We start from the raw sequence: 25,946 nt of genomic DNA on the forward strand, positions 1-25,946 counted from the left end.
AATGAGGGCTAGAATACCGTAGGCTACATTCACCTTGGCAAACTGGCTCCTCCCTTTCTAGCTATCGTTTATTCAATCAATCTCCTCCTTTCGCTCCATCGTAATCGTGACATTCAAGCGGTGTAGTTTATACGGCCACACAATCAATGCAGATAGGAGTTTTCCAAGGACGTGAACTGAGAGGAGCGCAAATACTGCAGCCTGCTCTTGAAAAGGTTCAAATTCATCTTTGATATAGCAGGGCATGATTATCTCTCTTGAATATTATATGCTGTGTCATTATCCAGACTTGCAAATGGCACACTTGCTGTTCTATTTCAAATAGCATGCATCATAATACTTCAAATGTAGTCAATATATATCCAGGTTCAACTGATCCTGTAAGACAGCTCACAGCTGATCGTGTATCTGCTCCAACAAATGAAATATTCAAGGTACCATTTGGCTAATGACACAACACTACAAATTGTGTGTGTAGGCTACTTTACTGTATTTATACATGGGATATTGCTTTTCAACAGTAAAAATCGCTGGAGGACAATTCCCTATTAGGAAAGAGAAGGTAGTAAGTAGCCAACACATGCTCACATGACTGTATGGCTTTGTTTTAGGATTGTGTACTTTAGGGAGTTGTGAGCCCAATTCAAAAACTTGATTTTGCTCATCTGCAATAATGGCACCGCTAACCTGTGTAATTAGCCATTGGAGATTTCCACTTTTCCTCACTGACAGAGAGCCAGCCTGTTACACTACTCACCATATCCACTCTCTCACAATACAGCTATTGTGTGTTCATGGATCATTGTTTGACAAGTGAGGCTTAGATTGAGAGGTAGACCACACAATACAGCCTCAGAACAATACAAAGAATCATCATTCAATCGTTATTCTTTGTTAATACGAGTGAAATTGTGTTGCCGTAAACTTCTGTCAAAGGGTGGCGGGGAGAGGAGGGTTTGACGTTGTTCTTTCAGTGAGCTGTCTTTTCCAGTGGTCCTGTCAGAAACCAACCTCTGTGGCCTCTTTTCCTTCACCCCCCCTCCACTCTTGGCAATCCAACATTTGCTCTCCAGCTGTTCAACAGTCCATAGAGATACTATACACTAGAACTCTTGGCTTCTCCATCATGAGATGTATTTGTTTCCCAAGAAGTGATTTCAATTGGACTCTTTGCCTAGCTCAATTGGACTCTTTTCCTTGCCCCTGGCTATGTTCCTTTGAGAAATGCTCACCCATATTTCAATGGGTCGTATAGAGCTGGCTCAGAAACCTCCATGTCAGAGAAGTCTCCAAGACTGTGTTACTGGGTAATTAATTATTAAGGTCATGAGATAGAGATCATTCTACACAGCCTGCTAAACATTTGAGGCTGACTAAGATTGAACATTGAATGTCAAACGTTGAATCTTAAAAACTGTGAAAATCTTGACTGAAAACAACATTTTGTCAGATGGTCTGCTGTGCAAACGCAACTTTAAAAGCTTCTACACTCTTAGAAAAAAAGTTCCAAAAGGGATCTTCGGCTCTCCAGTGGAATTCACAACTTTTATTCATTTAGCAAATACAGTGTCCATATTAGGACACACTCCGTCTCCATATGGACACCATACAGACCATATTTCATGCATGTACTGTAAATAGCTAGGGAAATGCTGTAGCATGTAAAGGGTTTGTGCATTTCTTACAGGGACAGCTAGGATCTCTCCCCTGCTTAGTGTTCAGTGGCTTATGTGTCAGACGAGATCTGTCTGTCACCTAGGCTGCCAAAGCACTGGATGACAAATAATGAATATGAATTTACTTACAATGTCCTCCTCTACCACATGTACTGTTGAATGGATGACAAAGGCCAGAATTCAATCCGATCATGCTTTGTGGACAATGCAGCTTTTAAAGGCAATGTCCCCGCTTTCACAGAGACTGTATTCACGGTAAATGCTGCATATGTCGACTCAATCGGAAATTACCTTTATATGGCGTATTGTCGACAAAGCGTGATCGGATTGAATCCCTAAATCATTCTGGTCAGAAAGAGACTTGTGTTGTTGTTGTTGTTGTTTGAAATGTGCCTAGAGTAGACCCCTAGATTCCATTCCAGACTGTTTTATTACAACGTTAGGGAATCTGGCTACAATAGCAGTTCTAAACATGGTCAAACAGTTTTCTAGCTCTAGACTAGCTTTCTGTGGTTGGGTGACCTATCGCTCTATTTGGAATCTGTACAACATTATCACCATGAAACAATACAGACATTGCTATGACAACACTCACAGCGGAGGGATATTGTAAAAAAAAAAAGTAATGTATGCAAATGTACTGTATGTAAAATGTATTCATGCATGACTGTAAATCACTTTGGATAAAAGCATCTGCTAAATGGCATATATTATTTTAAATTCCAGTACAAAAGGCTATGAACGATCTCTCTCACTTCACCTTTGTTTTTGTGCAATAAGAGATAACAAACATATCAGAGAGCATGCAGATCCAAGAGGAAAGATCACTGGAGCAGTGGGATCATAAATACGCTGTACGTTGCCTCATGGTGCTCTAGTAATAGAAACGGTATACAACAGTACTGTCATTCTCTGTTTTGGACTGCATTTGGATTGATTCATCTCATCACTACAGAGGTAGCTAAATGGAAACCCTGGCACACTAACATACTATTGTACTGTACTTTTGTTATATTGTTATATTGTTATGTCTCTTTTCCAAGTTGTGAAGAAAGCCAAGAGAGACATCTTGTTTCTAACAGTTTCTTCAGACAATTTGTTCCATATGCGAGCTGACTTTGTGTTTATAGTCAAGTGTTATCCAGTATTTTGTAAACACAAACATCTAAATCATGACACATCAGTACAGCACGTTCACAAGGAATCACGACCATCAGCTGCTGAGAGCTGTAATTTGTTGCTTCATTCCCATGGGTTTGGTGAAGGTGGGTAGTAAGCACGAATCATGGTATAGTGCAACCGAGAGAATTCAAAAACACATTTCATCAAAAATAATGATAGTGTCCCATCTCATGCGGAATTACTAGAACAAATCATTGGAAGCTATAATTTCTCCCCTCTTCATTCCCAGTGGTGTACTCAAGGCCACGAACAAGATGGCACTGACAGACATGATCGCCTTGTTTCTAGCTCCTAGCCAATTTAATAAGAATGGCTCACCCCTTGTTCAAAAATGGCATTTTTCCCTTTATCCAGATTACAACCTCTCACTTTCAGTTATTAGAAAATTTATAATTTTCAAAATATCACCCTTTCTAAAACAAGCCATACAAAACTGGTTGCAATTCCAGTTTGATCCTCCAGAAAAGACAGAACAAATATAACAACAAATAATGTTTACATTCAAATATGCTAATTGATTTAAAAAAACATTCTTTATGGAAAAAATGTTTTAAAAAATAATTATTTGTTAATGATATTATGAATAAGAAAGCTGGAGTTATGTCACGTGCAGTTAACAATATGGAAATGTTTGCTCTATCCAAAATTACAACCAACTGATTGCAGCATTACCACAAAAATGTAGGAGGCAAGTGGAAGGGGGAGAAGGTAGGGAACTTGATTGTCTGCCTTTGATTAAAATTGGCATAAATATAAAAATATATCAGTTTTACTTGAGGACCAAAGTGTTGTCCACAGCGCCATTCAGGTTGCAAAATAGTTGGGAAGAGATTTTCGATATGCCGATTCCACAAAACAACGCTTGATTCAACACTTAATTAGTAAAAATATGTATCTTTAACTTACAATCTGTAGAAACTATGCAATTAGACAGGCTCAGAATCTATGTGAAACATCCCAGCACAGTTAAAATATATGGCACATGGAAATCTGCCATGTGCAGTTTACGGATATACTGTAGGTTGGATGGACTGAGAATAGCTGAGGGGTGGGTTTAAAAGCGCATGTTCTATAATAGTTATGACTGAAAACACAATGTACACAAGTACTATCTATCTAGATGTAATGTACAGTACATTCGGAAAGTATTCGGACCCCCTGAAGTTTTCCACATTTTGTTAAGTTACAGCCTTATTCTAAAATTGATACAATTGTTTTCTTTCCTCATCAATCTACACATAACACCCCATAATGACAAAGCAAAAACAGGTTTATAGAAATGTTTTTTTTTTTTTTAGACTGAAATGTCACATTTACATAAGTATTCAGACCCTTTACTCAGTACTTTGTTGAAGCAACTTCTGCAGCAATTATAGCCTCGAGTCTTGGGAATGAGCTTGGCACACCTGTATTTGGGGAGTTTCTCCCATTCTTCTCTGCAGATCCTCTCGAGCTGTCAGGTTGAATGGGGAGCGTTGCTGCACAGCTATTTTCAGGTCTCTCCGGAGATGTTGAAATCTGGTTCAAGTCTGGAATCTGGCTAGGCCACTCAAGGACATTCAGAGACTTGTCCCGAAGCCACTCCTGCATTGTCTTGGCTGTTTAGGGTTGTTGTCCTGTTGGAAGGTGAACCTTCCCTCCAGTCTGAGGTCCTGAGTGCTCTGGAGCAGGTTTTCATCATGGATCGCTCTGTACTTTGTGGCGTTCATTTTTTCCTCGATCCCCGCAGCATGATGCTGCCACCACCATGCTTCACCGTAGGGATGGTGCCAGGTTTCCTCCAGACGTGACGCTTGGTATTCAGGCCAAAGAGTTCAATCTTGATTCTCATGGTCTGAGAGTCCTTTAGGTGCCTTTTGGCAAACTCCAAGCGGACTGTCATGTGCCTTTTACTGAGGAGTGGCTTCAGTCTGGCCACTTTACCATAAAGGCCTGATTGGTGGTGCTGCAGAGATGGTTGTACTTCTGGAAGGTTCTCCCATCTCCACAGAGGAACTCTGGAGCTCTGTCAGAGTGACCATCCAACCTGACAGAGCTTGAGAGGATCTGCAGAGAATGGTAAACTCCCCAAATACAGCGTCATACCCAAGAAGACTTGAGGCTGTAATCGCTGCCAAAGACACTTCAACAAAGTACTGAGTAAATGAATACTTACGTAAATGTGATATTTCAGTTTTTTGCAAACATTTCTAAAAACCCGGTTTTGCTTTGTCATTATGGGGTATTGTGGGTAGATTGATGTGGAAAAAGTCAACGGGTCTGAATACTTTCCGAATGCACTGTAAAGGAATATCTCCCCGTAGCATTCACTTCTGTCATCATGAAATGCTTTGAGAGGCTAGTTAAGGATCATATCTCTGACACCTTACCCAACACCTTAGACCCACTACAATTTGCATACCGCCCCAAACAGATCAACGGATGACACAATGCCATCGCACTGCACACTGCCCTATCCCATCTGGACAAGAGGAATACCTATAATAGTGCCCTCCAAGCTCATCACTAAGCTTGGGGCCCTGGGTCTGAACCCCGCCCTGTGCAACTGGGTCCTGGACTTCCTGACGGGCCAATCCCAGGTGGTGAAGGTAGGCAACAACACTGCCGCCAGGCTGATCCTCAACACGGTGGCCCCACAAGGGTGCGTGCTCAGCCCCCTCCTGTACTCCCTGTTCACCCATGACTGTGTGGCCACGCACGTCTCCAACTCAATCATGAAGTTTGCAGACAACACAACAGTGGTAGGTCTGATTACCAACAATGGCGAGTCATCCTACAGGGAGGAGATGAGGGACCTGGTGGAGTGGTGTCAGGAAAAAAGCCTGTCACTCAACATCAACAAAACGAAGGAGCTGATCGTGGACTTCAGTAGACAACAGAGAGAGCACGAACCCATCTACATCGACGGGGCTGCAGTGGAGAGGGTGAAAAGCTTCAAGTTCCTCGGCAATTGCACTGTCCTCAACCGCAGCGCTCTCCAGAGGGTGGTGAGGTCAGCTCAACCGGGGGCACACTGCCTACCCTCCATGACATCTACAGCACTCAGTGAAAGATAAACATTTTGCTGCACCTGCGATAACATCTGCAAAATATGTGTACACGACCAATACAATTTGGTCTATTATTGAGGGACTGTAGAAGCAAGCAAGCAACCTCCCCCCCCCCAACACGGATTGTGTTTTGCTAGGCTGACTTACACCGTGGCCTCAGTGGTCGGATGCAGTGTCAGGCTGAGATGAAGGAAACCTATTTCCCACATATTGAGGAGGAGTGATATTTTCATTTCACAGCAGGGGTTAACCATTCTGTGTGTGGGAAATCACAGTACTATGTGACCTAAGCTTGACTAAACATCCATAAAGTGTCCACCCAGCAAACCAGTGACACAGGATATTTCCAGTGTCGTCCTATAGGGAATAGGAGACTGTGGCTTGTTCATAGTATGTGTGTGTGTGTGTGACTAACGTGACCTAGTGAGTGAGAGCAATAAAAAAAAAGTCACTCCAGTGATCATGTGCTCACTGGAGTGACATCAAAGTCACTAACTGTCCATTGTGATTGGTTGTTGTGACTGAGTGTGACTGACACGTGGCACACGGAGGTGTAATTCAGATAGATACTATCAGTGACACAGCAGCATCTGGGAGGCCAGGTCGGGGCACAATGGAAAGCATTGTGTCGTGACGTCGGGTCCCGTTCACTCTCTCTCCCCTTGGGCTTTATTCTGGGTTTTTCCCTGGAAGTTGACTCAAGTGAAGTTCTAATTTCCCAGTAAATGGAGAATACCTCAACTGGGCACAACACGCGGTCATCCCAAATGGCACCCTATTCCCTATTTAGTGCACTACTTTTGACCAGGGCCCACCGGGTAGGGGCCACTTGGGACGCAGTCTTAGAGAGTGATTCAGAAGGCTAATGAAATGTAGTGTCTCTTCCATAGAAATGAAACGCTCAGTGGTTTTAGTCTCCTATTTTTTATCGGTTGCAAAGAGACTTGATGCACACTAAGTAAATCACAAGTGAAATAGCCTGAAGAACAGTCGCCACCTAGATACCTACAGTGCATTCGAAAAGTATTCAGAACTTAACTTTTTCCACATTTTGTTACGTTACAGCCTTATTCTAAAATGTATTACATTGTTTTTTCCCCCTCATCAATCTACACACATTACCCCATAATGACAAAGCTAAAATGTTTGCAAATTTATTAAAAATAAAAAGCTGAAATATTACATTTACATATGTATTCAGACCCTTTACTCAGTACTTTGTTGAAGCACCTTTGGCAGCGATTACTGCCTCGAGTCTTCTTGGGTATAATGCTATAAGCTTGGCACACCTGTATTGTAAACAAATCAAATTTTGTAAACAAATCCCATTTTGTTAAACTCCCATATATATTGGGTGAAATGCCACAGTGCGCCATCACAGCAGCAAGATGTGTGACCTGTTGCCACAAGAAAAAGGCAACCAGTGAAGGGGGGCGGGTGGGGGTGCCTGATGCCACTCTGGGACACATGAAAGCTGTGAGAGGAGCTAAAGCTATAGTTCCTCCATGACCCTGGTTGATAAGGCAGCTGAGAGTTGGCAGCATAGAGTCATCTCTGGCTAATACAAATAGGCAGAGAGGAGGGAAACAGAGAAACAGCTGTCTTTCTCACCCGTGAACCTCCTGGTTTGAAGACAGTTCTAAGATCCACATGCAGTCAGGATGATGAAAGAGTGTTGTCGCCAGTAGAGGTACCTGAGGGAATGCATGAAAGATATAGGTGATACAGATGAATGTGATTAAATGGAGACAAAGTTTTGAATTAAAAGGGTTTGTTCAAAAGCTTTGTTCACATGCTGTAAAATCATTAAGGTTACAAAGGTCTCTATACCTGAAGGGACAGCAGCTGAGCCTAAATATGGGTTTTGCTGTGCTCTACATCATCATCGTCATCTGCTCTAATCAGTAACTGACTGACTTCAAACATAAACCTTTAATGGTTGAGAGGGGATGAGAGTTGGGAGGCGGGATAGATATGCTGGTTCTGGTGTTATACTGTATGCTTCAGGATTGTTGTGGAGAGAGAAATAGAGAGACTAAGAGAGAGACAGAGAGAGAGAGAGAGAGAGAGAGTGATTGGTGCCCCTCTATTCACTTAATCACACACTCCCAATCAGCTAATGTCTACATAAAAACAATACATTCAACGTCCTTGGTGATCCACGACTGGGAGAGAAAAATACAAAAACATTGTGTTTCACTCTCTCTCTCAGCGTGCAACACCCCAGCCTACCCGGATGATACATTCATGCCTTAAAGACAGTCTGCACTGGGCCTCCTTTCAATATTAAAAAACAGAAGTCTATTTGCAGCATTATTTATTTATTTTAAATCCCTCTTAAAGAGGGTTGCCTGGCAACGGTGGAGAGGCTGGTGAGGAGTGAGAGAGAGGAAAGAGAGAGAGGTGTGAGGGAGGGAGGGAGGGGCACTGATGATGGTTTGGAGAGGAGGAGAGCCAGACAGATGAAGGCTCAATCAGCTCTGTATGGTGAAAATAAGTGCTGGGACAGAGAGGCTCTCTGGTAGAATAGCATGCAGTGATGTGGGAGCTACACAATACACATCATAATCCTACAGGGAGAAAGAGTTCAAATGGATGGTGGGTACCAACACCAGGTGATGCACCTGCTGCACCAATCAAATGCAGCTTTCCTCCAAATTAATTATCCCTCCAAATTCTCTTCAATTGAATATTTTCTTGAAAATCTGATGCCCAAAGGAATGCAGGTGCAGCGGAGATAATTTGAAATCACGCTCTCGTGATCAGTAGCCCTGCCTGAGACTCATAAGCCCAATAGTTGCCCTCGGACCAGAGGGATTTTCCTTTGGTCTAATGGTTAATACTTAATTTTGGTTCTCGAGCGAGAGCTACCGGTTTCGAATCCCACCTGTTACACAGGCAACTGTCATCTATACTGAACAAAAATATAAATGCAACATGTAAAGTGTTGGTCCCATGTGCTGAAATAAAACATCCCAGAAATTGTCCATACACACAAAAAGCTTATTACCTTCAAATGTGTTTACATCCCTGTTAGTGAGCATTTCTCCTTTGCCAAGATAATAAATCCACCTGACAGGTGTGACATATCAAGAAGCTGATTGAACAGCATGATCATTACACAGATGCACCTTGCGCTGGGGACAATAAAAGGCCACTCTAAAATGTGCAGTTTTGTCATACAACACAATGCCACAGATGTCAAGTTTTGAGGGAGCGCGCAATTGGCATGCTGACTGCAGGAATTTCTGTCTGTAATAAAGCCCTTTTGTGGGGAAAAATGTATTCTGATTGGTTGGACCTGGCTCCCCGGTGTGTGGGTTTGGCTCCCAAATGGGTGGGCCTATGCCCTCCCAGGCCCACCCATGGCTGTGCCCCTGCCCAGTCATGTGAAATCCATAGATTAGGTCCTAATGAATGTATGAACTGTAACTCGGTAAATTCGTTGAAATTGTTGCGTTTATATTTTTGTTCAGCATACATTCTCCTGGCTCCTCCTATCTGCATGACATTTCAAACTGTCATAAATCTTTGTTTGCAAGATTGAATTACACAAGACATGCCAAAGCTAAACCAAAAAAGTTTTATTGAAGTAAAATACTGTGTTACATGGAGGTCCAGTTTTACTGGCCATGACTAACGTACATTTTCACAGGCACCTACTGAGATGGGTTAGAGGCAGACAGTACGAGTTGATAGAGGGGACAGAGAGAGAGAGAACAAAAGAGCTCAAACAAACATCACATCAGAGTGATACATAGCATGTACATGGCACATTTACACCCCATCATCATCATCACTATCCTCTCGGTTGCTTCCATTTGGCATGTTTACACAGTAGGACAACAGAGACATACGTAATGGTCTCTAGTGACACACAGTATGACATTTGGCCTTGCAGAAGACAGGGTGGGAAGGCAATGGAGTCACAAAGGATGGTAACATGAATAAAGTCTCCAACCTTCCTGAGCTCAGGGAGGTATCACACATGCAACGTAACAAACGTTGTGACGTGGATTTAGATACAATGGATCAGACCAAGAAGACTAAGTTCTTGGTTTAATATGGTATTTAAAGAATATATGGACATTGGACACAATATCATTTCAGATACATAACATGTTCTACAAGTGAAGTGTAACACAAAGTGTGCCTCCAAGGTGTGAGGGCTTAGTGCAGTCTGAACATAGTTGGCAAAATGTCAAGAGTATGGAAACACCAAAAACATTTACAGAATATTTGAACTGAAAGCAGTTTGGAGTGAACACTAAGGTAAAAACATTGAGCACAATAAATAACTGAAATAAAATGTTGAAGTCTTGTACAGGTAGATAAAGATGGCAGGATAATGTTAGGAAGGAAGCACCTTACTAAAGACATGACCAGTTTGACTGCTTAGAATTAGCATAGCCTAGTATTACAGTTCAGCACATGATGCACCCAATAGCTTTTTACAGCTGCTGTAGCTCACCATGAACGCTTGTAGAATCACAGAAGGCTATAAAAACAAGAGTTAAAAGTGTAACACAAAATAACATAAAAGCAGTGAAATTCAACAGATAAATATTAAAAGCGTAAGCAAAAGTCCCTGAACCCTTTAAAGTCAAAGTAAGGTGTGTGAAAAGGCCATGACTTCACTGTCTGGCGCTAGAAGACGCTAACTGCCATTTTCACTTCACAGATAGTGCCTTTTCACATAGGGAACAGCCCTATAGTATTTAACTGAAATTCCAAACCTTGAACAAACATATCTCCTGTCCCGTTTGAGCTTGAATTGTTGTTACTAATTGGCCCAAGGGGGTACAGCATCATTCGTGGGGGACATGTTTACTGTTGCCTTGCTTTGATTTACATTTGATTGAGTTGTCAAATAATATGAATTCAATGTGAAATCAACAAAAAATGTCACCATGTCATTGGATTTAGGTTAAAGGTTGGGTGAAAAAAATACAAAATTCCCTGACGTTGCTGACTTTCTGCAAATCCAATCAGCTTTCCACGTTGATTCAACGTCATCACATTGATTTTTTGTTGTTGAAATGAAGTGGAAACAACATTGATTCAACCAGTTATTGCCCAGAGGGTCCATTCCATTCTTTACTGAGGTAAGAATTAAGTACATGTTTGGTAAATTTAACTGTTCTCATACCCACTGTCAAAACCTGTTGCTTTGTGCTCTCCTGTTGGGCTTGGAATACTAACAGAGATTTAGACAACCTCCTGACGTTCCGAGAACATTCCAAGAACTCCCTTGTATAGTAGCACGTTCACTCATCATGAGCAGGACAGAGAGTCTAGTACAGGGTTTCCCAAACTCGGTCCTGGGGACCCCAAGGTGTTCACGTTTTGGTTTTTGCCCTTACACTACACAGCTGATTCAAATAATCAACTAATCATCAAGCTTTGATTATTTGAATCAGCTGTGTAATGCTAGGGCAAAAACCAAAACGTGCAGGTCGCGGGTTCCCAGGACAAAGTTTGTGAAATGATGGTCTAGTGGTTATGGTAAAATATGGACACACACAAAACATCAGTGCATTGAAAGAAGAAAGTGTGACATGGATGCAGACAGACAGAGAGAGGCTCTCCCTCCTCTCACATTGTGTAAGCCTGGCTCAGGAGCACAGAGAAATCATAATAACCATACTAGAAGTCCTGCTCTAGTATCACGGTGAAACTGTTGTTGTTGTGGTTGTAACTTTACACCAGTTTAAAAAAATTATATTGCTAAATAAACAAAAGTAGCATAACTTTACACGGTACAGTATGGTACTGACTGGAATGTAGGCAAGTTAATCTGAGAATCACACACAATAAAACACAATTCAATGAGAGATGGGGACGGTAAGAGGAGTATTGGAAGTCTCTTTCACTTCCGTTGGGAGTGCTGAGGTTTCCATGGAGATGGTTTGACCTCTCCGTGAACTATCCCTTCCCCTTTGACCCCTCTTCCTCAGTCTAATAGAGTCTCTGTTAAGGAGGGTTCAGCGGGGGATACCATAGTCCCATAGTCTGTCAGGGAGCTCAGTCCCTCAGTCCTATTAGTCCCACATCCACAAGGAGAATCCCACTGAGTTACATAATGCAGACACACATCAGCATGGCAAAGGAACACATGAGGTACAACAGCGGCAGAGGAGACAGGAGAGAGAGAGAGAGAGAGAGAGAGGCAGCATGGTCTGAACCTACTCGACAGATAGCTTTGTTTGATTTTTGTCACAGAAACAGGTATATATAAAATATGTTAAATACATGAATACCTTAAACCATCAAAGGCACCTTGAATGGGAAGGACTTAATTATTCAAATATTTGGAGGATAAAAACAAACCAGTTTGGTCATAAGGGAAAATGTATGTACTCACTAACTGAAAGTCGCTCTGGATAAGAGCGTCTGCTAAATGACTAAAATGTAAATGTAAAAATAAGTGCAGCGCTAAATTAAACTCAGGAGCTCTGTGACAAACGTGTAGCCATCTAGAGGATGCCGTGGTAGAGGAAACTCCAAGGCCATTCTAGGCTATCCTCGTCTTACGAATTGGTCCCTTTCGGCAATTGAATTACTGTACTATAATGCAGGGCGTTTTCAGAAAATTCCCTTCTCTAGCTCATAATGTGGTTGGGAACTAACATGCTTTCTACCTAAACCCAGATTCTTAGGAAAACACACTTAGGACTTTAGAGGTGATTGTCACATATTTGATACACTTGTTTGTACTTGTGCACTTATATATGCATTGTTTAGTCATATCTATTTGGCTTACATCAAGTGTCTCTAGATAGAACCCTAAAATGTACATATCACCTCATACTAAGTTCACCTCAGTCTTCAATTTCCTTTTAAGCCTACACTTCACACAAATATCCTAATTTGATTGTCTAGAATTGCATGAAGTGAATACAAATAATATATATATTTTATATATATTTAAAATAAAGATGGTTAGTAATCTGAGCCCAGTCGACACTTTTTAGAAGACAAAGAAAAGCAGAAAGAAAAAGGAAAGAGGTTGAGAACGACATCAACATCAACAGATGGGGGGGGCAGTATGGTCACTTAGCAGTTGTTGCCTCGCATGAAAATGTGGACTGATTCTGAATCATGATTACATTTAAATAACATGGACTTTATGGCTATATATTGAAAATATACATTCCAATATTTATATAGAACTATTTTAAAATACAAATGTGCAAAATTTGTAAACAAATGAGATCCTTGGTGAGGCTGGGAGGAGGGTGCTCAGTCACAGCCTGGTGGGCTCCTCGTCACTGTCGCTGCAGTTCCCACAGCAGTCCTGACAGAGAGCGACAGAGAGCAGGTCATTATCAAGAGGCCCAAAGAGAAGTGTATGACTATAAGTATTGATAGGGATACGGAACACCATTATGTAAGCTTCAGGAGCATGATCTGGCAATTAATCTTGATGGTTGTACAGTCGTCTCAAATAAAACTGTGAAGGACCTCGACGTTACTCTGGACCCTGATCTCTCTTTTGACGAACATATCAAGAATATTTCAATGGCAGCTTTTTTCCATATTCGTAACATTTGCAAAAAACAGAAACGTTTTGTCCAAAAATTATGCAGAAAAGCTATTCCATGCTTCTGTCACTTCTAGATGAGACTACTGCAATGCTCTACTCTCTTCGGCTACAGCACTAAATAAACTTCACTTAGTGCTAAATAAGGCTGCTAGAATCTTAAGACTAGAACCCAAAAATGTGATCATATTACTCCAGTGCTAGCCTCTCTACACTGGCGACCATTAAGTCTTTACTGAAGGCTCATCTCTTCAGTAGGTCCTATGATTGAGTGTTATCTGGCCCAGGGTTGCGAAGGTGAACAGCAAGGCTTTGGAGTGACGAACCGCCCTTGCTGTCTCTGCCTGGCCGGCTCCCCTCTCTCCACTGGGATTCACTGCCTCTGACCCTATTACGGGGGCTGAGTCACTGGCTTACTAGTGCTCTTCCATGCCGTCCCTAGGAGGGGTGCGTCACCTTGTGCCAGGCTTTTTTCGCTATACTCGAGTGGGTTGAGTCACTGACGTGCCCCCTCGGGCTCGTGCAGTGGAGGAGATCTTCGTGGGCTATATTCAGCCTTGTCTCAGGGTAGTAAGTTGGTGATCTGTTGATATCCCTCTAGTGATGTTGGGGCTGTGCTTTGGCAAAGTGGGTGGGGTTATATCCTGCCTGGTTGGCCCTGTCCGGGGGTATCGTCGGACAGGGCCACAGTGTCCCCCGAACCCCCCTGTCTCAGCCTCCAGTTTCTATGCTGCAATAGTCTATGTGCCGGGGGGCTAGGGTCAGTCTGTTATATCTGGTGAAATTCTCCTGTCTTATCTGGTGTCCTGTGTGAACTTAAGTATGCTCTCTCTCTTCTCTTCCCCCCCCTCTCCCCCCAACTGACATTTACTCCTGAGGTGCTGACCTGTTGCACCCTCTACAACCACTGTGATTATGATTTGACCCTGCTGTTCATCTATGAATGTTTGAACATCTTGAAGAACGATCTGGCCTTAATGGCCATGTATAATCTCCACCCAGCACAGCCAGAAGAGGACTGGCCACGACCTCAGAGCCTGGTTCCTCTCTAGGTTTCTTCCTAGGTCCTGCCTTTCTAGGGAGTTTTTCCTAGCCATCGTGCTTCTATTTCTGCATTGCTTGCTGTTTGGGGTTTTAGGTTGGGTTTCTGTATAAGCACTTTGTGACATCTGCTGATGTAAAAAGGCTTTATTTGATATGATGTACTACAGTACCCATACTGCTCATTGTGAGATCTTACACAGAGCATTATGGGTGATGTAGTACATCATGCTACAATAGGTGCATTCTGGTTTATCAAAAAATCCCAGTAGTCAATTAGAATCCATACACCTAGAGGCCAAAATATACAGAGACCTAACAAATCAAACAGAAAATATAATGTAGAGTCAATGACACACACAACACTGAGGCTTTAGGTTTAGTAAGGTTGAGGATCTCACCTGTCTCCCAAAAAGCCTCTGTAGCAGCCCCTGTTTAGGAGTTGGCGAGGGCTGCCCTCTCCAGTCCAGGTCCGGGGGAACTGTCCCGTCCGTATGAAACACGTTGAGCTCCTGAAAGCACTCGGACTCGATCATCTGGAACCAGAAGAAACTATCCGTTCACAACCTCAAACCCCAAATCCATCGTTTCACAGCTTCTTTGATAAAGGGACATGTCAGGGTAAAAGGGGACTTTAAGAAGGCGTACCAAATGGCACCCTATTACCTGGTCAAAAGTAGTGGACTACATAGGGAATAGGGTGCTTTTTGGGACGCACATGAGTGTTTTTTGCAAGGATATTGATCAGAACATCAGTATGATGAAAGTAAAAGCCATCTTGATAGGACGGGGAAGAGAAAGCACTAAAAATAGGACAAATTTTTTTCTCCGAAAATTGCTCAAAGTAAATGTGGTGTTTTAAAACGGGCTGATGTCAAATCTAACCACATCAGTCATTCAGAAGACTTAATTTGATAATAATAATAAATAATATGCCATTTAGCAGACGCTTTTATCCAAAGCGACTTACAGTCATGCGTGCATAATTTTTTTTTGTGTATGGGTGGTCCCGGGGATCGAACCCACTACCCTGGCGTTACAAGCGCCGTGCTCTACCAGCTGAGCTACAGAGGACCACGGTGCACTACTTTTAACCAGAGCCCTGTGTCTTCTTGGCGCCAAAGCAGCTGTTTTGATACAAATCACAAGTTGCTTTTATAACCCACTGCTAACTCAATTGGCCCTGTGTCCGTCTGTCTGTCTGAACTGCCACAGACAGTAGCCTGCAGTATGCTCTGGACTACGACCCCATTAGGCATATTTTCTGACCTCCATAGTAAATATGGGTCTTTGTGGCTCGACCTAGTGCCTCTATATTGGGCCTTTCCTAAATATTGGTTGGTTGTACACCTGAGGGGGCTAATATCTAGCGTCTACATACTGAGCCCGAGTGTCTTCATATTGCATAAGACAAGTTTCAATTAATTTACTTGTTCAGGACGTTATGTAATGTGATAAAGGTTCATTGATGAAAATATTGAGTACAGGTTGCTTCCTTTTGGTGCGCGTGATATTGTGTGACCTCTGACCTCCATCTGCCAGGGGATGGACACGCTGCCTGTGGACACTTTACAGTAGAATGAGTCATCTTTGGGCTCCAACTCCACCCCCTTGACCGTGGAGAACTGCTCGATGTCCAGCACGTCCTTACAGTAAATGGCCTGGGGCTGGGGAAGCAAACAACAATGTACACTACCAGTCCAAAGTTTGGACAAACCTACTCATTCAAGGGTTTTTCTTTATTTTTTTACTATTTTCGACATTGCAGAATAATAGTGAAGGGGAGGTATACAGAAGATAGCCCTATTTGGTAAAAGACCAAGAACAGCTCAAATTATCAAAGAGAAACGACAGTCCATCATTACTTTAAGACATGAAGGTCAGTCAATACGGAACATTTCAAGAACTTTGAAAGTTTCTTCAAGTGCAGTCGCAAAAACCATCAAGCGATGAAACTGGCTCTCATGAGGACCGCCACAGGAATGGAAGACCCAGAGTTACCTCTGCTGCAGAGGATTAGTTCATTAGAGTTACCAGCCTCAGAAATTGCAGCCCAAATAAATGCTTCACAGAGTTCAAGTCACAGACACATCTCAATATCAACTGTTCAGAGGGGACTGTGTGAATCAGGCCTTCATGGTCGAATTTCTGCAAAGAAACCAATAATAAGAAGAAACCTGCTTGGGCCAAGAAACACGAGCAATGGACATTAGACCGGTGGAAATGTGTCCTTTGGCCTGGAGTCCAAATTGGAGATTTTTGGTTCCAACCGCCGTGTCTTTGTGAGACGCGGTGTGGGTGAACGGATGATCTCCGCATGTGTAGTTCCCACCGTAAAGCATGGAGGAGGTGTTATGGTTGGGGTGCTTAGCTGGTGACACTGTCTGTGATTTATTTAGAATTCAAGGCACACTTAACCAGCATGGCTACCACAGCATTCTGCAGCGATACGCCATCCCATCTGGTTTGGGCTTATTTGGACAATCATTCGTTTTTCAACAGAACAATGTCCCAACACACCTCCAGGATGTGTATGGGCTATTTTACCAAGAAGGAGAGTGATGGAGTGCTGCATCAGATGACCTGGCCTCCACAATCCCCCGACCTCAACCCAATTGAGATGGTTTGGGATGAGTCGGATGGCAGAGTGAAGGAAAAGCAGCCAACAAGTGCTCAGCATATATGGGAACTCCTTCAAGACTGTTGGAAAAGCATTCCAGGTGAAGCTGGTTGAGCCAAGAGTGTGCAAAGCTGTCATCAAGGCAAAGCGTGACTATTTGAAGAATCTCAAATATAAAATATATTTTGATTTGTTTAACACTTTTTTGGTTACTACATGATTCCATATGTTATTTCATAGTTTTGATGTTTTCACTATTATTCTACAATGTAGAAAATAGTAAAAATAAAGAAAAACCCTTGAATGAGTAGGTGTGTCCAAACGTTTGACTGGTACTGTATGTCTACTGTACATCCTGTGTTGCATGCACTGTACATTTATGTAATCATGTGCTTGTGCTCTGGGGATGAATAAGGTTATATGGCATATAAACACATGCACATACACTATAACATCATCAAGTGGAGGCAGCTGATTCATCCTATACGAGAAGACTACCATAGAAAGACCAAAACGCTAGATGTTTCATGTCATGACAGCGTCACTACACAGTGATATTCTTGGATGTGTCACTCTTGGAATCTATCCAAATGATGCATTAGGGATTATGACGTCTGTACAGTAAACAGATTGGATCATGCAGTGTGTTTCCTTACATCAGGGGTGAAGGGGGCCTTCAGCCTGCCAGCTTTCAGCCTCTTGAAGTTGATGGATCGGAAGATGGGGTGGGCCTTCACCTCCGTAGCCCCCTCCCCCTGGCAGCCCAGCCTCTTACTGGGCTCTTTGGCCAGCAGCTAGGCAGAGACATGAGAGAGTGACAGCAGTGTTACTAAGCAACAAAGTAAATATGTTATGCTGTTATACTGTTGAATTAGGCACTGATCTGCTTGCTGTATGTGTTTGGAGTTAGTTTTAAAATCATGACAGACAACCTTCTTTGCTTATGATATTACAAGCCATAGAAAACCAGAATAAAAGCATCCTTCATGCACATACAGTCGTGGTCAAAGGTTTTGAGAATGACACAAATACACATTTTCACAAAGTCTGCTGCCTCAGTTTTGATGATGGCAATTTGCATATACTCCAGAATGTCATGAAGAGTGATCAGATGAATTGCAATTAATTGCAAAGTCCCTCTTTGCCATGAAAATGAACTTAATCCCATAAAAACATTTCCACTGCATTTCAGCCCTGCCGCAAAAGGACCAGCTACCATCATGTCAGTGATTCTCTCGTTAACACAGGTGAGAGTGTTGACAAGGACAAGGCTGGAGATCACTCTGTCATGCTGATTGAGTTAGAATAACAGACTGTAAGCTTTAAAAGGAGGGTGGTGCTTGAAATCATTGTTCTTCCTCTGTTAACTATGGTTACCTGCAAGGAAACACGTGCCGTCATCATTGCTTTGCACAAAAAGGGCTTCACAGGCAAGGATATTGCTGCTTGTAAGATTGCACCTAAAATCAACCATTTATCGGATCATCAAGAACTTCAAGGAGAGAGGTTCAATTGTTGTGAAGAAGGCTTCAGGGCGCCCAAGACAGTCCAGTAAGCGCCAGGACCGTCTCCTAAAGATGATTCAGCTGTGGGATCGGGGCACCACCAGTGCAGAGCTTGCTCAGGAATGGCAGCAGGCAGGTGTGAGTGCATCTGCACGCACAGTGAGGCGAAGACTTTTGGGGGATGGCCTGGTGTCAAGATGGGCAGCAAAGAAGCCACTTCTCTCCAGGAAAAACATCAGGGACAGACTGATATTCTGCAAAAGGTACAGGGATTGTACTGCTGAGGACTGGGGTAAAGTCATTTCATCTCTGATGAATCCCCTTTCCGATTGTTTGGGGCATTCGGAAAACACTTTGTCCGGAGAAGACCGGACAAGGTGTTTGTCATGCCAACAGTCCTGTGTCATGCCAACAGTAAAGCATTCTGAGCCAATTCATGTGTGGGGTTGCTTCTCAGCCAAGGGAGTGGGCTCACTCACCATTTTGCCTAAGAACACAGCCATGAATAAAGAATGGTGCCAACACATCCTCAGAGAGCAACTTCTCACAACCATCCAAGAACAGTTTGGTGACGACCAATGCCTTTTCCAGCATGATGGAGCACCTTGCCATAATGCAAAGGTGATAACTAAGTGGCTCGGGGAACAAAACATCGACATTTTGGGTCCATGGCCAGGAAACTCCCCAGACCTTATTCACATTGAGAACTTGTGGTTGATCCTCAAGAGGTAGGTGGACAAACAAAAACCCACAAATTCTGACAAACTCCAAGCATTGATTATGCAAGAATGGGCTGCCATCAGTCAGGATGTGGCCCAGAAGTTAATTGATAGCATGCCAGGGCGGATTGCAGAGGTCTTGAAAAAGAAGGGTCAACATTGCAAATATTGACTCTTTGCAGAAACTTAATGTAATTGTCAATAAAAGCCTTTGACACTTATGGAATGCTTGTAATTATACTTCAGTATACCATAGTAACATCTGACAAAAATATCTCATAACACTGAAGCAGCGCGAACTTTGTGAAGACCAATACTTGTGTCATTCTCAAAACTTTTGACCACGACTGTACATCATGAATGCAAATCTCTTGAACACATGATGCTGCCTTCACAAATAAAACTATTACCATAAAGACTGATTTTGATATGCAAAGCCAACAGACAACAAAGCATGATCCCATGTTGTTGACAATATTTGACATTTTAGTCATTTAGCAGACGCTCTTATCCAGAGCGACTTACAGTTAGTGAGTGCATACATTTTTCATACTGGCCCCCCATGGGAAACGAACCCACAACCCTGGCGTTGCAAGCGCCATGCTCTACCAACTGAGCTACACCGGGCTCTGTAGGAGGAGGTACTGTAGTCAGGTACCATTTTGCAGAGGGACTTGGCGTCCTCTGAGAACTTGTCTGAGTACTCCTCCTCCACGTCTCTGACCAGCCTCTCTACGTCCTCGCGTTTGATCTTCTTCTTGCGCTGCTGGAAGGGAGACTGGCCCTCGATCATCTCATACAGCAGACAGCCCAGCGCCCACCAGTCGGGGCTGAAGGTGTAGCGCTCATTCTTCACCACCTCTGGAGCTGACACACACACACACACACACACATTAGGATGACAGGCACACAGGCACGCATGCACGCGTACACACACGTAGACACACAGAGACATGATTACAAATACTGAAAGTATATTGGTACTGTACATTACACAGTACAGTAACAGTATTTGAAAAAAGGTGTTGAATATCTTTTGTTGAATGGTGTTGAATAGTGCTTACCCATGTACCCTACGGTGCCCACCCGACCCTTGATGGTCTCTCCCTCGGGAACGTGGACCGCCAAGCCCAGGTCTGATATCCGGATATGACCTAAAGGAACACAGCACAACACACACTTTGTTACAGTACACACCAATTGCTGGAACAGTTAACCTTATGCCATATCACATGCTATCCCCACAAAAGATGCATCTCAATCGAGATATCCGAATATGACATGACAGAACACATACATACAGTATAACAGACACATTCAGTATTACCTATAACACACCTCAATGCTGTGACACTTAACCTTATGTCATATTTACATTTACGTCATTTAATAATAATAATATAATAATAATAATATGCCATTTAGCAGACGCTTTTATCCAAAGCGACTTACAGTCATGTGTGCATAAATGTTTACCTATTTTTACCTACACTTAGGCTTCTACTTCCAGCTTATACAGTGCACTCGGAAAGTTTCTGAACGTCCTTGAGTGGCCCAGCCAGAGCTCGGACTTGAACCCGATCTAACATCTCTGGAGAGACCTGAAAATAGCTGTGCAGCGACGCTCCCCATCCAACCTGACAGAGCTTGAGAGGATCTGCAGAGAAGAATGGGAGACACTCCCCAAATACAGGTGTGCCAAGCTTGTAGCATCATACCCAAGAAGACTCGAGGCTGTAATCACTGCCAATGTTGCCTCAACAAAGTACTGAGTAAAGGGTCTGAATACTTATGTAAATAAGATATTTCTGTAAAAAACAATCCTGTTTTCGCTTTGTCATTATGGGTTATTGTGTGGCAACCATGTCCCCTAACAACCAATAGGTTTGGCGAGGGCCAGAGGTGTACCGGGCCAGTTTACGACCCATAGCCTAGCCTGCTAGGCTCCAGAGGGGGAGATGAGGCTACTGCAGGACCCAGGTCAGGTCAGTTCAGTTCATCAGGGTTAGCAGCAGATGGGTTGGGTCGGTCCACCGCTGCTGCAATGGCATATTGGTGTCTGTCTGATTATGTTTTACGTAAACACGAAGCCAATCCAGTTGTCGCACAATCGGCGGGACTCGCACACCGGCGGCAGTCCCACTCCTCGTCTCCTTCACCCTTTTCAGATTGATAACATACCAGTCCCGAATCTTTCTCCATGTTTCTTTGATATTGGTGTTCAAATTTCGTGATATCTCCCTCCAGCTGTTGTCTTTTGCGTGATTGTCCGAATACAACTGCATTGATATTTAGCAGACGCTCTTATCCAGAGCGACTTACAAATTGGAGGATTGTGACATGCTATCCCCACAGATGATGCATATCAATGGATATAGAAGGAGACGGCCAATCACGATGCAACAAAACAAGACATACAGTATTACATATAACACACCTCAATCCTATGACATTCAACCATATGTCATATGACATGCTATCTCCAGTCTGGAGTCTGGACCACAGACTATGTATATCAGGACATCCTTTGGTCAAAGCAGATCTTCTGAAAGCCATGTACTTTAGAAACCTTATGTTGTTTTGCTAAAGAACACTATTCAGTGGCCGCAGGCTCTACTGACAACCTTGAGAAAGCAGGAGCCCTCCTGTCCTGAGAGAGGTATTTTCATAGACAATCTGCTCCCTCTATTGGTGAATTACAGAACGACAGCCTCGGTTCACACATGCAGTGGTTACTGTACCAACTCTGGTTATGGAGAGCTATAATGTGTGCAGGCTTTTGTTCCAGCCCATCACTAACACACCTGATCTCTTATTCAATTAATCATCAAGACCTTGATTAGTTGAATCAAGTGTTTTAAAGTAGTGCTTGGCTGGAACTATAGCATTGTTCCAGGACCAGGGTTGGTCCATAAAACATTTATTTACTTGTATAGTGGGCATTCATATTATTTCCATCTCGATCTCTACTCACCATGGTCATCCAATAGTATGTTTTCAGGCTTCAGGTCCCTGGAAAAAGACAGCAATACAAGGAGTTATAAAACCAATAACTAACTTCTATCTCTTCCATGAGCAGATTTACAAAACTTTGAAAGCTCTCTGCTCTTTGTCTTCCTTTGTCTCACTTTCTCTCTCCCAACGTTTTGCTATCTATCATTCTCCCCTCACCTCTCTATCTCCATCCACCCTTGTAAGCTGATAGTTGTGTAAACAATAAATATGCTCCATAAACTTCCTGTAGCCTTGTACGCAGGAAGTCGAGTACCCACTGAACCATTCTATCAGAACAGCCTTGTGTGTGTGTGTATGCATTTCTGTGTGCGTGTGTGTGCCTATGTGTGTGTGACTGTGTGTGTAGCCTCACCTGTAGACGATCCTCTCTCTTTGCAGGTCCTCCAGGCCACAGGCCAGCTCTGCAGAGTAGAACACAGCCCTCCTCTCCTCGAAGCCAGCCTCTCCCATGTGGTAGATGTGGAACTTGAGGTCTCCTCCGTTCATCAGGGTCAGCACCAGACACAGAGCGTCCTTCGTCTCATACGCGTACGCTAGACTCACCTCCACGACACACAGACAACACGGTCATATTCATTAGGCACCAAACAGATGAAAACAAAACAAAACTGACTAAAATGGGGAGGGATTACCTGAACTTGTTCAATAAGAAGCGCTTTTTTAGTCTTTTGTCGCAAAAATGTTTCCCTACATTCTGCTATGGTGTGCCCTAAAGAATAGAACACTTGGCTAACAGACCGGTTTGAAAATCATACTTCTACTACTTCAAATATACACAATTAACAAAGCTATGAGGTAGGAGAAGGAGAGTAGAATTTGTGGGAAACAGAATTAACATCTGTCCACTTTTGGCCAACACATTGGACCAGTGATGGATGTCCAAATAAAATATGTCGAAATTGGATTGTGTGGGGTCACTTGAAATGAAAACAAACCCAACTGAATCAAACCCTGATGTTATCTTTTAATTAATAGTGTTATTATTATTATTATTATTATTATGATCTGATCTGAGTTATCAGACAGTAGTCTGGAAGAGCCATCTAGACTCAACTGGTCAAAAGTTTTAATGTTGCGGTCAAAAGCTGAGTTGCAGTCGACAGTTTAAATCATTGAGTTCAGTCAACTTGACATCTTTGTAAGGAAAAATTAGTAAGTGGTGCATCAAATATTAATGTAGTTCATAGATACATTACAAAACATTAGGAACACCTGCTCTTTCCAAGCCATAGACTGACCAGGTGAATCCAGGGGAAAGCTATGATCCCTTATTGATGTCACTTGTTAAATCCACTTCAATCAGTGTAGATTTACATTTACATTACATTTTAGTCACTTAGCAGACGCTCTTATCCAGAGCGACTTACAGTTAGTGAATGCATACATAGATGAAGGGGAGGAGACAGGTTAAAGATGGATTTTTAAGCCTTGAGACATGGATTGTGTGTGCCATTCAGAGGATGAATGGGCAAGACAAGATTTTAAGTGCCTTTGAACGGGGTATGGTAGCAGGTGCCAGGCGCACCAGTTTGAGTGTGTCAAGAACTGCAAAGCTGCTGCGTTTTTCACATTCAACAGTTCCCCGTGTGTATCAAGAATGGTCCACCACCCAAAGGACATCCAGCCAACTTGACATAACTGTGGGAAGCATTGGAGTCAACATGGGCCAGCATTCCTGTGGAATGCTTTCAACACCTTGTGGAGTCCATGCTCTGATGAATTGAGGCTGTTCTGAGGGCAAAAGGGGGTGCAACGCAATATTAGGAAGGTGTATTATACATAATGTGACACATGGTAGGAGGTAAGTAGGTAGCTCGTACACTTACTACAAACCTACTGTTGACTTTCTCTAGAATCTGCTTCTCGTTTAAGGCCATGGACTCTCCTTTCCTCTTCTTGATCCTCTTCTTCTCCAACTTCTTACACGCGTACATCTTCCCTGTGGCACGCACCTGGCACGCACACACCTGACGAGAAGAGTGGATGAAAGAGAGACAAAGAGAGAGAGAGGGGGGGATAGATATAGAAAAGGCTAGTTAACTGAATATTGTAGGTTTTTCATAGTTGAACACCACAGTGTTGTCTACTTTGACACAGTAAATACACTGTAATGGAGGCATGACCATGGCTCAGGCCATTTCACATGAGGAGAGCTCAAGAGGACACCAGTTAATGGCACTTGTATCCCGAAAACACACAACAACACAGTTTATAATTTTATGGGCCCATCAATTCACATCCACACTGAGGTCTTTGTTGTACCTCATTGATCATTTATAAGTTCATCCCTTTGAGGGTCTGATGATGAAGATTATAAGAGACACTATATTTATTTCTTATTATCTACTTGTAAAATATAATTCTAAATGAAAGGGAGCTTTAGTTAAGGAGACAAAGAGACAGAGACAGTCCTTACCTCACCGAAGCCTCCCTTCCCTAATACCCTGTACTGTCGGAATGTGTTCTTAGTGACTGGCTGCCTGTGAGAACACAGAGAAAGGGGTCAACACAATACAAAACAACAACTTTATTGTCCATCGTGGGAAAATGTGCTCAACTATATCGACATACACTGACTGTACAGCAGCAATGCATCTGAACATACACATCTGACTTTGTAAGTAAAAAGGCTTGACCGTTACACTTTTACAAAATGTTTGCTTTAAAAACACTATTCTATCAAAGGAAAGCAATAGGGGGAATAAAACCCTCTTTTTTAATATGTTCTGGCTTATATTATAACTAGACTTGAGTTCGGCCCAGTACCAAATGCAAGATAGGACTACTTTCTTAAGACCTTTAACAAAGTGTTGGAATATTTACTGTGAGTCAAAGGTTGCATCCCAAATGAAAATGACACACTATTCCCTATATAGTGCACTACGTTTGACTAGAGCCCTAATGGGCCCTAGTCAAAAGTTGTGCACTATAAAGGGAATAGGGTGCCATTTGGGATACACACCGTGATGAAAGAGTATGGGTAAACTTATCTCTTTAGTCACATCTATGACTCTTATGGGAAGATCATTGCACAAGCCTTGCCTCTGCTAGGCTGGAGAGTGGAGACATGTTCTGTTTGCTAATGTATATAAATATAGAGACCAGGGCTCATGTATTTCCATAAATAAATCTGTTCCCCAAAGGACTCGTTTGCATTCCATCCACCTCTACGCAGACGACACCATTTTGTATACATCTGGCCCTTCATTGGACACTGTGTTAACAAACCTCCAAAAGAGCTTCAATGCCATACAACACTCCTTCAGTAGCCTCCAACTGCTCTTAAACACTAGTAAAACTAAATGCATGCTCTTCAATCGAACGCTGCTGGTACCCGCCCACCCGACTAGAATCACTACTCTCGGCAGGTCTGACCTAGAGTATGTGGACAATTACAAATACCTAGGTGTCTGGTTAGACTGTAAACTCTCCTTCCAGACTCACATTAAGAATCTCCAATCCAAAGTTAAATCTAGAATCGGCTTCCTATTTCGCAACAAAGCCTCCTTCACTCATGCTACCAAACATGCCCTCGTAAAACTGACTATCTTACCGATCCTTGACTTCGGCGATGTCATTTACAAAATAGCCTCCA

General features: G+C 42.8%; 1 protein-coding gene across 1 annotated transcript in view; it reads right to left on the reverse strand.

Annotated features, from left to right (window-relative positions):
• Window positions 1–12,950: 12,950 nt before the first annotated feature.
• Window positions 12,951–25,946, reverse strand: part of grk6 (G protein-coupled receptor kinase 6) — a 43,265-nt gene continuing 30,269 nt past the window's right edge. Inside the window, exons 7-16 of the mRNA XM_041893988.1 lie at window positions 24,768–24,831; window positions 24,178–24,318; window positions 22,704–22,894; window positions 22,311–22,348; window positions 20,401–20,490; window positions 19,995–20,203; window positions 17,769–17,906; window positions 16,022–16,159; window positions 14,894–15,028; window positions 12,951–13,205 (exon numbers count right to left, since the gene is read on the reverse strand). Coding sequence (XP_041749922.1) covers window positions 13,155–13,205; window positions 14,894–15,028; window positions 16,022–16,159; window positions 17,769–17,906; window positions 19,995–20,203; window positions 20,401–20,490; window positions 22,311–22,348; window positions 22,704–22,894; window positions 24,178–24,318; window positions 24,768–24,831 — 1,195 coding nt within the window. The 3' untranslated portion in view covers window positions 12,951–13,154. The remainder of the gene's footprint in view (window positions 13,206–14,893; window positions 15,029–16,021; window positions 16,160–17,768; window positions 17,907–19,994; window positions 20,204–20,400; window positions 20,491–22,310; window positions 22,349–22,703; window positions 22,895–24,177; window positions 24,319–24,767; window positions 24,832–25,946) is intronic.

This window comes from Coregonus clupeaformis, chromosome 13 (assembly GCF_020615455.1).
Source record: "Coregonus clupeaformis isolate EN_2021a chromosome 13, ASM2061545v1, whole genome shotgun sequence".
In the NCBI taxonomy this organism is placed as follows: domain Eukaryota; kingdom Metazoa; phylum Chordata; class Actinopteri; order Salmoniformes; family Salmonidae; genus Coregonus; species Coregonus clupeaformis.